This window comes from Anomaloglossus baeobatrachus, chromosome 2 (genome assembly GCF_048569485.1).
Source record: "Anomaloglossus baeobatrachus isolate aAnoBae1 chromosome 2, aAnoBae1.hap1, whole genome shotgun sequence".
NCBI classification, from domain to species: domain Eukaryota; kingdom Metazoa; phylum Chordata; class Amphibia; order Anura; family Aromobatidae; genus Anomaloglossus; species Anomaloglossus baeobatrachus.
The window spans coordinates 748,538,805-748,552,933 of NC_134354.1; the positions used below are offsets into that span (position 1 = coordinate 748,538,805).

Sequence of the window (14,129 nt, forward strand, 5' to 3'; positions counted from 1 at the left end):
CATTGTGTGTATGTGTATATATATTATACACGCACAGTATATATGCGTGTTTGTGTGTGTATATATATATATATATATATATATATATGTGTGTGTGGAACCAAGTTAATTATATTAGTCCGGCCCTCTAAAACCATCCCAATTTCTCATGCGGCCCCATGGGAAAATTAATTGCCCACCCCTGCTGTAAGAGCTTAGTGGTGGTGGCCGCAGCTTATAATTGCCAAATCTGGTGACAGTTTCCCTTTAACCAATGGTAATGGCACTCTCATTCAATCTCATTCATAAATTAAAATATTTTAGTAAATCAACTTAGGGACAATGACTCCATGTTGTGTTATTTTCTGATGAAGCCTTGGGGTTCATTATTGGGCCAAGACACTAATTCAGTGATATTAAGGAGGACCAGGGTGGTATGAAATATAGCCCAAACTGAATTTGGGCTCAATTTTCTTGATTGGTATTTAAGTGATTCCAATAATATATATTTTCTTTTTCATAAGATAAGCATTTGCAGAACAAAATTTGACTCAGAGGTCATCTAATTATTTTATTTTACTCCTGTAATGTAATTTATATTTTATTAGAAACTGTAGCCTGGGCAGCCACACATGGGCTCCAGATCTATGCAGGGTTACCACCCTTCCAGAAATTCCTGAACTGTCTGTAAAAATACGGCAATTTTTTCACTTCTCTGTAAAAAATAATGATCCATCTATTTTGTTGGGGTTTTTTTGAGCTGGAGAAATGTGTACACGGCCCATGGACCATCCTAGCATAGACACATTACCATTCTGTAGCATAGAACACTGTAAATGGTCTGTAAATGATTGTAGAATAATAGTTGCTGAAAAAAAAAATGCATTGCATAGATAGAATTAAAAAAAATAAATAAAAATAAGTGCACACTCATGTGCACTCGGATGGATGAAAATCGGACTGATTTTTTTTAAACACTACTGTGAGCATACCCTAATGGGTGCTTTACACGCTGCAATATCGCTAGCGATATATTGTCGAGGTCACGTCATTAGTGACGCACATCCGGCGCCGTTAGTGACATCGCAGCGTGTGACACCAAGGAGCGACGATCAATGATCGCAAAAACGTCAAAAATCGTTTATCGTTGACACGTCGCTCCTTTTCATAATATCGTTGGTGCATGCTGCTGGTTGTTCGTCGTTCCTGCGGCATCACACATCGCTATGTGTGACACCGCAGGAACGATTAACATCTCCTTACCTGCATCCACCGGCAATGAAGAAGGAAGGAGGTGGGCGGGATATTCCGCCCCGCTCATCTCCGCCCCTCCGCTTCTATTGGACGGCTGCCGTGTGACGTCACTGTGACACCGCACGAAACGCCCCCTTAGAAAGGGGGCGGTTCGCCGGCCACAGCAACGTCGCAGGGAAGGTAAGTCTGTGTGATGCGTGTAAGCGATGTTGTGCGCCACGGGCAGCGATTTGCTCATGTCGCACAACCGACGGGGGCGAGTACGTTCGCTAGCGATATCGATACCGATATCGCAGCGTGTAAAGTGCCCTTAAGTCAGTACCAAAACGAGTACAAAAACAAATTAAACTAAAGAAGTAACAAATACAAAATGGCTATATAATATAGTGTTTTTCCAAAAATAAGACACTGTGTTATATTTTCTGTTGCCCTGAAAAAAGCGCTAGGGCTTATTTTGGGGGTAGGGCTTATTCTTAGGGGAACACAATTGGGGCTAAGTTTACCCCCCTAAAAAAGCAGACCCCCTTTCCCAGGAGAATTATACTTACCAGACCCCGAACGTCTGCATGGCTCCCAGATCATCGTGTGATCTTCGGCGGGCGCTCCCAGCAGGTATGCTGCACACCGTCCTTCCCTGCTTCTGATTGACACACAATCACACATTAGATCGCACACACACACTCACCACATCTGGCAATACCAATTGTTTCTGGCCAGCAAGCAAAAATGAGACAGAGTGCAGTGGAACGCAGGACCTGCAGTGGAACGTATAGTGGACCTGCGGTGGAATGCATTGATGCATACCACTGCAGGTCCTTCAGACATTTCACTGCAGGTCCTCGCACTCCATTGCACTGCGTCCCAGGTTCTCCTGCTGGTCGGAAGCAATCGGTATCGCTGGATGTTGTGATTGTGTGTGAGATCTAATGTGTGTGGGTGTGCAATCTGATGTTTGTGGGTGTGCGATCTGATTTTGTATGTGATTTGATGTGTGCAGGTGTGAGATCTGATGTGTGTGGGTGTGCGATCTGACTTTGTGCGTGACCTGATGTGTATGGGTGTGTGATCTGATGTGTGCAGGTGTGCGATCTGATGTGTGATTGTGTGTGAGATCTGATGTGTGTGGGTGTACGTTTCACTGCAGGTCCTCTCCTTCGGCATCTGGTCAGTATGATTGTGGGGATCTTCTCTCTTCTTTCTTCTCTGTTTTGGAAGTGTCTGCTTTCTATAATGAAGTGTCCTGCTGTATTCTTTAAATTTTTTAGATGCATGGACACTTCATTGAACAGCGACTAGGACTAATTTTCGGGGTAGGGCTTATATTTAAGCCTTACACAAAATATGATAAAAATTCCTGCTAGGGCTCACTTTTGGATAAACACAGTACCTATATAATAGAGCCATTCAGTGTTGAAATAACAATTTTCAATTAATACCACAATGGTCACTGTAAAATAAAATGATGATGACCTTTTGAGAAGGAAGTTTAAAGTAGACTGTGTAAAGCTTAGAGGAGGTGGATGAGATGCATAATGGTGGAGGGCTACCAAGGCATGTTCTCCGGTGTTTAATGTAAGAACAGGTGCTGATGTGACACCCTGGACCCCAGGGGTCACAGGTTACAACACCTACCACATTACACACACCCCCATCCCCTGTGAGGATACACCCGTCACCTGAAAGGGAGACCTGATGCCTCCCTCAGGGCCAGTAGGGCACACCAGGTGGGTGGAGCCAGGCGGAAAGGCACGCCCACCGAGGAGACTACTGCCCTGAGGCAGGAAATACAAACAGAACAGTTGTAGAGTGTGACAGTGAGGGGAGTTGCAGAGCTGTCAAGTACCCGGGTAGGAGCCTGGGACCCTTGAAACGTCAGGCAGGCAGACGGTGGTGGCCGTCTGCAGGAGTATCGGTACAGCAACCGGCAGAACCGTAGGGACCGGACCAGGGTTGGAGCCCGCCGGCCCTGAACCGGGGAGTCAACCGTGTACCGGAGCACCAGAAACTGGGTACTCAGACCCCGTCCTAGCTTAGAAGCCACTGAGTTTAAGCAAATTGACTGATTGCTGGCTGGACCTCACGGGTTCATCCACACCCAAAGTCCCGAAAGAAGGGAAAAGCCCACCGATTCCGGGTGAGTGCCACCGCCAAGGGCCAAACACCCGACGGGCCAGCGCCTGCAGGCAACCGAGGGCTCCTCCGGCAGCTCAACGCCGGGGAGCGGGCTACCACTGTCCAGGCAGGGGAGCCGAAAAACCACACAAGAGGTGCAAGGGAAAGGGGCCACCATCAACCTCACAGGGGACATCAGCAGCCGGCTGCGGGACCCGACCATACCCGAACTTTGGTTTACCAGTGACTCTCAGTGTGAATTAATCGTGAGTACACCAGTGCCATCCGGGCACGACACTGCACCGCAGCACGGCACCCTGCACCCCGACAACAACACCGTCGCCATCGGTCCCCTCACCACCGGGTCCCAGGATACACCGCCCCTACCCACGGAGGGGCTAACATCTAGGCTGTGGCCGCAGCACCGATCCAGGAAGAGCCCGCCTTCGCTCCAGCCGCAGCGGTGAGGCATCCCGTCACCACGACCCGTGGGTGGCGTCACAGACCTGTAGGACCACCACGCGGCCCACCCGGCTGCGCGCCTAGTCCCGCACCACCACCACCCTACTGCCTCCCCCTTAACAGAGCGACGTAGCCCCCGGTCCGGAGGCGCTCGTGCCACCGACAACCCGACCTCGAGCGGCTCGGCCCGAGCAAGCGGAGAAGCGGCCGGGCCCCTCTCAGGGTGGTACACTGACCACTTAGTTTTGGTCAAGAAATTTAGATAGGGATAAGCCATTGTCTTATTTGATAGCTGTTTTGCCCTTTTTTACGCCATTCAGACAGGAAAATAGTTTGTATCCATATACACTTTTTTATTTTGGGTAGGGGGCTTGTTCTTTCCTTCGACCATCATTTCTGTACTGGATATACCTAGAAAACAACTTTATCTTCACAATTGCAAAGTGAGACCCTTTATTATTGCCCAATCACTGACGGATGATGTGTTCACTTATTTTTTTCAAAACAGATAAAACTGTGTCCTGAGGCTGTTTGCTGATTTTGGAGGAATGTGTTTGTTACGGGTTAGCTACACATTCACATTCCTCCAGTAACCTGAGTCCTGATGTTAGCACATTTCTAAAGCGTTAGTGAGAGATCACATTGTGTTATCCCACCTAGAAGTATGTGCAATGGAAATGGAAGCATTCATCATAAAAGTCATACCAAAAATGCGGCTGCATCAACCTGAGAAGTACCACAATGTCAGAGAGGCGGTGGAGTCAGGTACCTGTCAACTGCCTGAGATAACAGCGCACCAAAGATGTCATGCTTGTAGTTTACAGGAGTCAGATGAGGTCAATCCACAGAGTCCAGAGCTCAGTGTACTGATTAGATTCATGTATGACTGACCTATATGTTGCAGATTAAGATATTGGTAAAGATCAACAGTATTTGATTTGTTCAGTGGAGAAACTGGGCCCAAAGGTCCAGTAAGAGGCAACCCAAATGGAAGCTGTAGAAAGCCAATTACTTGCAGCTAGAGACAATTTTTATGAAATTAGGTAACAGGGTTTTCCAGTTTCAGAAAACACCTGTCCGCCATCTACAATTTGCCTTAAAAAGCTCAGACTAACTTTTCTCACCCTCCCCGGGTCCAATCGACGTCGTTGCATGTGAAACGTAAGAACGACCGTTAATGATCAAAAATACTTACCATATCGTTGATCGTTGACACGTCGTTCTAATCTCAAATATCGTTGCTGCTGCAGGTACGATGTTGTTCGTCGTTCCTGCGGCAGCACACATCGCTATGTGTGACACCGCAGGAACGAGGAACAACATCGTACCTGCGGTCGCTGCCAATGAGGAAGGAAGGAGTTGGGCGGGATGTTACGGCCGCTCATCTCCGCCCCTCCGCTTCTGTTGGGCGGCCGCTTAGTGACGCCGCTGTGACGCTGCACGAACCGCCCCCTTAGAAAGGAGGCGGATCGCCAGCCACAGCGACATCACTAGGCAGGTAAGTCCGTGAGACGGGTCCGAGCGATGTTATGTGCCACGGGCAGCGATTTGCCCGTGACGCACAACCGACGGGGGCGAGTGCTCTCACCAGCGACATCGCTAGCGATGTCACTGCGTGTTATGCAGCCTTAAGTGTTGCACACCCTGGCCTAAGCAGTCTGCAAACACCAGCTCTCTTTGGCGAGGGGGTGTGGAGCCCTCACGGCCCAGCATCCACCCCTTCCTTCAAATGCTTTCTGACGGGCACTTGTAGATAAGTCATCATCAGCGGTGCTCACCTTGCTACTCGATGTAGAAGTGGAATTCTTAATTATGTTGTATTTTTTACAATGTGAGTAGTTTAAAATATTTAATCGGCCCAGAAAGTGATGATGCATGACAAACAGAAGAACAGGATTTATTTTGAAAAGCAGATTTTGCAATACAGAAATTATTCCACGGAATTTCCTTACATTTTTATATGCATCATTTTTCACACAATTGAGTGATTGCATACCAAGCCAGTCCTAACATAGCCGTCCTGACGGGATGTCTAATGTTCTGCTCAGACATGGGTTATGGATGCGGTAATGACATTTTTTTCTTTGTGTTCATCATTGTTCTGCTTCATGCAATAAGCCCAATAAATAATATACCCCTTTCTGATTAGAACAAGTCCATTTAATATAAAGTTTATATGTTTCTTTATAAACGCTGTGATCATTTTATGATATTCCATGGTTCTTACTAATTAGGATGTGGTTAAGTATTCTTCCTCCATTCCCTTCCTCTTGATCGCGGTACAGCTCATGGGGATTTCTCAAACCTTATGAATGCTTTACCATGGGACTGCACTCTCAAAAACACATTAATGTAGGCAATCTTAGTATATACTGTAGATGAGAGAGGTTGGATTCATTTGATTTTGACATTAACCACCTTCAATATAAAGCTACAAAGACTGTATACCACACTAGCGGACCCTGCCTTTCTTTTTATGAGAAGTAACAACTCCGTCCAACGATATTGGTTATTCACAGGTGATGTCAGAGGCGAGATGGGCTTCATTATTCAAAGGGTTCAGCGATGGGACAACCTCTTGAAATGGGATTCTTTGGAAATATACGGTAGTATTGATAACCTATCCTTCGGTGAAGCCATCAATGTTTGTGAGAAGGAGTTCCCCTTCTCAAGAAAAGGGGCTGCCCAGCTTCTGGATGCCACTCACTGTTCCTGTAGGCACAGCCCCTCTCCACAGGTTCTGTAGCTTGTTACAATCTTTAGAGCCAACCAATTATAAACTAGTTGCCTTTTATAAGCTTAGTAAGCTAAGCTTTTGATCTCTACTCTGTCCACCGTGCTGTTGGGCAATGTATTTTATTATACTCCATTGCATATGTACCGCCCCGCGGCCTTGGCTGTGGCCGCTGAGCCGCTCGGATCCGTGCTCGTGTACTGCGCGTGGTGGCTCAAGCCGCTCCCGGACCCGGGGGTCACGTCGCTCTTAAAGGGGGGTAGTGGCGGTGAACGCAGGGGTTTTGGGTGGAATAGGTAAAGTTCGTGACGCCACCCACGGGTTGTGGTGATTGTATGGTGGACACCACCACTGCCGCGAAGGTACGGGGCTCCCGGGAGCGGTGTAGTGGGCACAGCTAGGTGTTAACCCCTCCGTGGGTAGGGGGTGTTGGTCCCGGGGCCCGAGGAAGGTTGCAGGGCGCAGTGTCGCGGTGCGGTGCAGTGCGGTGCCTGATGGCACTGTTGTACTCACGATTAAATCACACAGAGTCACTGGTAAACCAAGTTCGGTGATGATCGGTGCCTGCAGCCGGCTGCGTGAGTCCCCAGTAAGGGTGGTGATGTTGCCTTTCTCCTGCACCTCTAATTGTGTGTTTTGACTCCTATGCTTCAGCAACGGTAGTCCGCTCCCCGACTTTTAGATGCCGGAGGAGCCCCTTTTGCCCGCAGGCGCCGGTGGATCTCTGGCCCTTGGCGGTGGCTCATATCCGAAATCAGTGGGCTTTTGCCGTCAATCTGGACTTTGGGTGGGAATGAACCCCTGAGGTCCAGACCGCAATCAGTGAATTTGACTACACCTAGTGGCTTCTAGGCTAATTCGGGGTCTGAGTACCCTGCCTGGTGCTCCGGTAAACAAGTTAGCTCCCTGGTTTGGGTCCGGCGGGCCACCACCCGGTCACGGTCCCTACGGTTCCGCAGTTCTGTACTCCCGGACTCCTGCAGGCGGCCACCACCGTCTGCCTGCCTGACTGATCGGGGGTCCTAGGCTCCAACCCAGGCCCCTCACAGAACTGTACTCCTCTAGCTCCTCTCCCTAACCTCTCCAAACTTCAGCTCTTTGTATTTCCTGCCTCAGGCCACCAGACTCCTCGGGGGGGTGTCTATCCGCCTGACTCCGCCCACCAGGTGTGCCTGTCTGACTCTGAGGGAGGCAATCAGGTCTTTGTTGACTAATGGTACCTTACTGGGGTGGGGGTGTGTGTGTAGTGACCTGTAAACCCCTGGGGGTCCAGGGCGTCACACATATATAGTGTGAAGAAGTCCTCACCTTTTACAATAGTCAACCATAGGGCTCACAATTAGAGATTAGCAGGTGAAAGTTCAGGTTTACCTGATCAAGCGGTTCTTTAGATAAAGTTCAGTTCGGCACCCAGACTTGACCTGATCTTGATCTTGGAACCCGAACCCCATTGGAAGGCAATGATTGGGCAGGTTGGGTCTCCATTCACATACACCAGCCGTAAACAGAGCACTTTTGGGGGAGGGAAGGGTGTTTGCTTTTTTTTTTTACACACTACATCCGAAAATGCTGTTTTCACCCTCAGTGAGAGCCATTCAGAGACTGCAAGCAGCTCGCACTGGGCCGAGCACCGAGCGTACCCGAGCACCCCAATTCTCGATTGAGTGGTTAGCATAGATACAGATAGCATAGATACAGTACCCGAACTCCAAACTCGCACACTGATTTTTTTTCTAAGTCCTTGTTCAATACAAACTACAAACTTTACAGTTCGGGTTCACTAATTTCTACTCACAATCTACATTGCCTAAAAAGCTAATGGAATCATAGTGGAATGTTTATTCTTTTTTTTTCCTCAAAAATTTCCAAGTGCAGAGCTTTCTTAATTTTTGAACATCTACTATGTATCCTATCTATCTATCTATCTGTCTGTCTGTCTGTCTATCTATCTTCCAAATAAGCTAATTCAGTGCTGGAGAGGAGAAGTGGGGGTTACTACCGCGCTGTTGCCAAGAAGGAGGAAATAAATTGTTGATTTGATAATAAAAATGTTTTATTCCATAGGTCAACGCGTTTCAGGACTCAAGTCCCCTTCTTCATGACCAAAAAAGAAGAAAAATCAACAATGATATTGATATTGTTGATTTTTCTTCTTTTTTGTCCTGAAAAAGGGGACTTAAGCCCTGAAACGCGTTGAATTATGGAATCAAACATTTTTTTTATCAAATCAAGAATTTTTTTCCTCCTTCCTGGCGACAGCGCAACATTAACCCCCACTTCTCCTCTCCAGCACTGACGATCCTTCCACGTGGGGCTGTGGCAGCGCTATTGGCTTTATGCTTGCTTGATGGTTGTGACTTTCAAAACTTATAAGATTGTGAAAGTCACAACCTTATAAGGCTTTTACACACCGTTATTTTAATATCTGGTAAGATCCTATTTGCGCTGCTTTTCCTCAGCTTTTAAATAGGAAAATTCAGACAGACTTGGCTCAAGTGACTCCATCTTGCATATTTCAAGATAATCCCCCACCTTCACCTTTTAACACTTATAACAGGACACCCTGGGTGGTATCCATGAAGTAGCTGCCAGTTGGTGGAGCGAGCTAGAGGAAAAAATGGTCCAACAAAGGCAGATCAGAAGACAAAGAACAGTAGACAAAACCAACCTTCCCGAGAAAGACACCTATAACAGGACGCCATGGGTTGCATCCATGGAGTAGTTGCCAGTTGGTGAAACGGAGTAGAGGCAAAAATGGTCAAACAAAGGCAGGTCAGAAGACAAAGAACAGTAGACAAAACCAACCTTACCGAGAAAGACACCTATAACAGGACGCCATGGGTTGCATCCATGGAGTAGTTGCCAGTTGGTGAAACGGAGTAGAGGCAAAAATGGTCAAACAAAGGCAGGTCAGAAGACAAAGAACAGTAGACAAAACCAACGTTACAGAGAAAGCCAGGATCAGGTGCTAAGAAGTTTGTCAAGAGCGGCATCAGGTAAACTGGGTTCACAATCAGGAGAGATTACAGAACAAACGTTGGTCAGAGTCACCAGCCAGATCAGAGTCAGGAAAAAAGCATACAAGTATCACCAAAGATGTACGAAAATAAAAAAAATAACTGGCTACTCTTATCGGAATGCTGGGAGATTAAGTAGGGTGTTGCGCTGCCCAAATAGCCACAGCATTGAGCTGATTGCCCCTGTTGAGCTATAGGATAGTAGGCACACTCATTCAGCCTGAACAGTATACCTGACTTGGACGGAGCCTGCGTTGCCCAGAGATATTGGCCGTAATATCTCTTCTAAAGCGCCTCCTGCTGGATGAATATGGCGGCATCTGATGAAAGAAGCAGAAGTCGCTGGAACAAGTCCAGGTATAAATATAACACTATCACAAATCTATCTAATATCTTTTTATTGATCCCACATTTATCTATCTAGAAGTCTGTATATATAGTTCGAGCTTCCTGCTAGCACGGGGCAACTTGCTGTCTGGACAAGATTCTCGCTTACGAAGACTTGCCCACAGTAATCTTTCTCCAAGGTTTTTCTTTTAACTTTCAAAGTCAAAAAGTTCATTTTGCAAACTAATGAATAAATCTGAGCACCGTGTGGCACTTTATGCAACTCAGTACTTCCCACACACAAATCTGCTGAGGGCATGTTTACTTTACAATCTCCTCTTTGCAGCGGGGCACAGATGTAGAAATTTTTTCTGTTCCATACCACAAACCAGGATGTCTTCTGGGGGGATTTGGGAGTAATCATATTTACCATCCACTGGTTAGAAGTTTTAGCATGTCTCAATGGAGTGACTCATGGCTCATACACTATATAAGGAGGCTCATACTCAGCCAGCAGAGGTTTAGGGCACAAGAACCAGTCATGATGGCCACAACATCAGCGCTCGTTCTGTTGGTGGTCACTTTCGGCTGTTGTTTCTCCATCCCTATCCCTGTAGACGATAGCTCTGAAGTCTCCGACAAAGACCTTCGCTTTGCACAGGTAAGCCGGCTACTCTTGATTCTACCTGATTTTCAATTGATAATATATAATTGTTTTTTCCATAGTTTATTTCCATTGTATCCTGTTTTTTATTTGTATATTATCCCTACTTTTTTTTTATTACATAGCAGTATGAGGGTTTTTTCAGACAGTTATGATATAGTTATGATATATCAATATCCTAGCTGGGTTTGCCACTTTTTTTCAAAATACCTGCAACTTTTAGTTTATGTTTATATGTATTGTGATTTTTTCTGTACAAATCAGAGCCAAAAATTGATGAAACATACCCTTCATCCAAAGGCCTTCTATCAATTTTATTTTGCTTTTTTGGGGGGGAAAATTGTTCATTTTTCATTAGTGTTCTGTATCTGAATTTCACTTATTTTTGGTCCCTTTTTACCACCATTGTGTTATCTCCTTGGAATAAAAATTCCAAACAATTATATCCCAAAAAGCAATAAAAAACAGCACATGGATGGCATTAACTTCCTGCTGTTTTTATTTTCACGATCCCATAAGTTTGAAAGGAGCAAATTTGATTCTTGACTCAGATCCAAATTGGAAGTCTAATTTATTTTTTATCTGCAAAAAAGGTAATGAGCAGACTATAAAATTAAATTAATGAATGGAACACGTACATGAGAAATGGAAGTCTGAATGAGGCTTAAAGGGGTGTTCCACTACACAACATAGTAGCCACGCATTGATGTAAAGCTCATAAAGAAGTCTTTTCTCAAATACCCTGTGTAGTCAAATGTGCCTCTGAGTGGCGCTATCGTGGAACGCTCATCCCCATTACGTGACCCCCCGACTCCGTGATCTCTGAGATCCGGTCGTGTCACGGCAATTTCCAGTTGACCTGACATCACCAAGGCGTCCCCAGTCTCCATGAGTCACTGGCCTCTGTGCGGAGTTTCATCGCTCATCACAGCCCATCATCTCGCGTGCTCTCCTTTGCTGCAGAGCGCCGCAAGCAGGAGCGATGCTGGGCTGTGATGTGTTCTAGAGTTCAGGGAAAAATATCAGCTATCAAGGCATCTTTAAAGTAACTCTAAAAAAAAAAATTGACAAACGTGATATGACATTTTGTAAATTTGGTGCAAAACCCAATGACGTTGAACTTTTTTTACTTTAAAAAATGAATTAAAGGGTTGTATACTACTTTTACATTGATGACCTAATTAATTAATAATATCTGATCGGCTGGGGTCTGAGACCTTGCACTCCCGCCGATCAGTTTTTGGTGTCATCGGCAGTAGCAGTTAGACGAAAATGCTCAGTTTTGGTGCTGCTCTGGCTTCTGATAGTGGCCATAGTCGGGTACTGCACATCCACTTCCCCCTCAAATCAATAGGAGGCGGATGTGTAGTAACTGGCCATGACCGCTATCAGAATACGGGGCAGCTTCGGTACATAGTATGGCGGCTGCCTGCTGCAGCCACAGACACCGACGATGGCTGATCGGTGGGGGTGCCAAGTGTCAGACCCCAGCCAATCAGACATTGATGACCTATCCTAAGGATAGGCCATCAAAGTAAAAGTAGTGGATAACATCTTTAAAAAATGCTCCTGATTATGCAGAACCCCTTTTTGTTTAGAAGTTTTTCCCTAGTTTATGCCATTTCTTCCTACTGGAGCGATTTTGTAGCTTTTTTTGCGCCTATTGAAAAAGTCACAATTGGTAAATATGTCTAAAAATATCTGGAACGCTAAATTATGTCCTACAAAACAGAAAACTGTCAGATGAGGCAAAAAGCAACAGAAATTGGTCGCAGGTGTTTAATAAATTTGTCTCATGCCATAAACACAAAACAGTTATATACTTCTTCATAGCAACAAAATGTATTTATTTTTTGATTGTAGAAATATCTAAGCACCTTGTACAGTTCTTCAACCAACCCCACCGGGATTCTGAGAAAAAGCGGAATCAACAGTGTGACGGCCCGGCTAAAAGAAATGCAAGCCTTCTTTGGCCTGGATGTGACGGGCAAACTGGATGAGGAAACGCTTGACATTATGAAACAGCCGAGGTGTGGGGTCCCAGATATCGGAGAATACAATTTCTTCCCAAGGAAGCTGAAATGGCCCAGACACAATCTCACCTACAGGTATCTGGATTTATCACCTCTGCATAGTAACCTGTCTATATTTCCATCCATATTTATATATCCATAGATCTTATTAATATGGCAGTAATAGGGGCTGAATGTGTGGTTTTGCAATGCAATGATCGGCTCTGCACACACCTGGTGGCACGGAGTCATCAGACACTGTTCACACCACAGCGTCTGACAAGCAACCTGAGGCTTCTGGATTGTTCAGCCAGAACCGGGTGTCGTCTGGTTCAGGTTCTCTGATCTTCAGCTCAGCAGGCGTTAATTCCTGCAGACTTGTGAGCAGGACCCAAGAGCTCAGGTTGCTAAATGCCACTTTCAGCTATCTCCTCCCTATTTAAAACACGGCTTTCTTCCAGTAGGTGCCGATGATTGCTTCAGCTTTAGCTCCAGCGATCCCGATCTCGGTGGTTATACCGTTATGGTGATCAGTGTTGCGATATTGAGTGGTGTGAATGTTCAACTGTTGTGCGTTACTTCCTTCCCTTTTTGGTTGCTCCCCTGTACACATATTGTCTCTCCTGTTTGGTTTGAGTGCTGTGTGTACAAGTTTCCATTCTCCCTTGTTCGTGTCTTTTTGTGGGGTTTTGTCATTGTGTTTCCGGCCAGCCCCAAGTAAGTGGAACAGGAGAGTAAGTTCAGGGCTCAGACAGGAGAAAGGGTCACAGTGGGGTCTCGGACCTGGCTACCATCAAGCCTACCTCCGAGATAAGGGACAGCACAGGATCTCAAGTCTGATGGCCAACCTAGGGGCCCCTGTCCTGTCATTACATAACCCATGAAAGATTTGAGTAATTCTAAGCCTCCTTAACCTTCTCCTGTTCTGAAAGTTGGAGTAATATCAGCTAAACGGTCCACTAGGGATGAGCTGAGGGATATCCACAAGTAAATGGTTGCAGTGATTTGAAGTGGCAACTAGTCTCAAATGGCCAATTAGTTCATTGGAGATCTAAAAATGATCTGCCAAGTAGTATGGCCATAATACAGTTAGTTTGGGTTCATAAATGGCATTTGAGAAGCACCAAGATTGACATGTACCAGTAGAGTGGGTGAAAGCTTGGCAGCAATCCTGCCATGTCATCACCAATCTCGTCTTTCATTATTACACAAAAATAATTTATAAATATGTTTTAGGCCTCTTTCACACATTCGTGAAAAACCACGCACGTTTTTCACGGACGTGTCAGAGGTGCGTTTTGCCCTCCGTGAGCCATGTTTATGGGCTACGTGTGTTCTCCGTGTGTTATCCGTGATAACACACGGAGAACGGGAACTTTCTACTCACCTGTCCCTGGCGTCGCTGTCCATGGTGCTGATCTTCGGTCTCCGGTCCTGCAGACTCTCCGCTGCTGCTGCTTCCGGCCGCAGTGAAGTGAATATTCAATTAGCATTATGAGCGGCCGGCGGCGGTCGGCAGCAAGTGACAGTAGTGGCAGGGACTGCAGGGCTGGAGAAGGTGAGTAAAG

General features: G+C 46.1%; 1 protein-coding gene across 1 annotated transcript in view; it reads left to right on the forward strand.

The window, feature by feature from the left end:
• The first annotated feature begins 10,426 nt into the window (after positions 1-10,426).
• LOC142290681 (collagenase 3-like) overlaps positions 10,427-14,129 on the forward strand; it is a 31,216-nt gene continuing 27,513 nt past the window's right edge. The window contains exons 1-2 of the mRNA XM_075334667.1: positions 10,427-10,546; positions 12,413-12,657. Of these exons, the coding sequence (XP_075190782.1) occupies positions 10,427-10,546; positions 12,413-12,657 (365 nt within the window). The remainder of the gene's footprint in view (positions 10,547-12,412; positions 12,658-14,129) is intronic.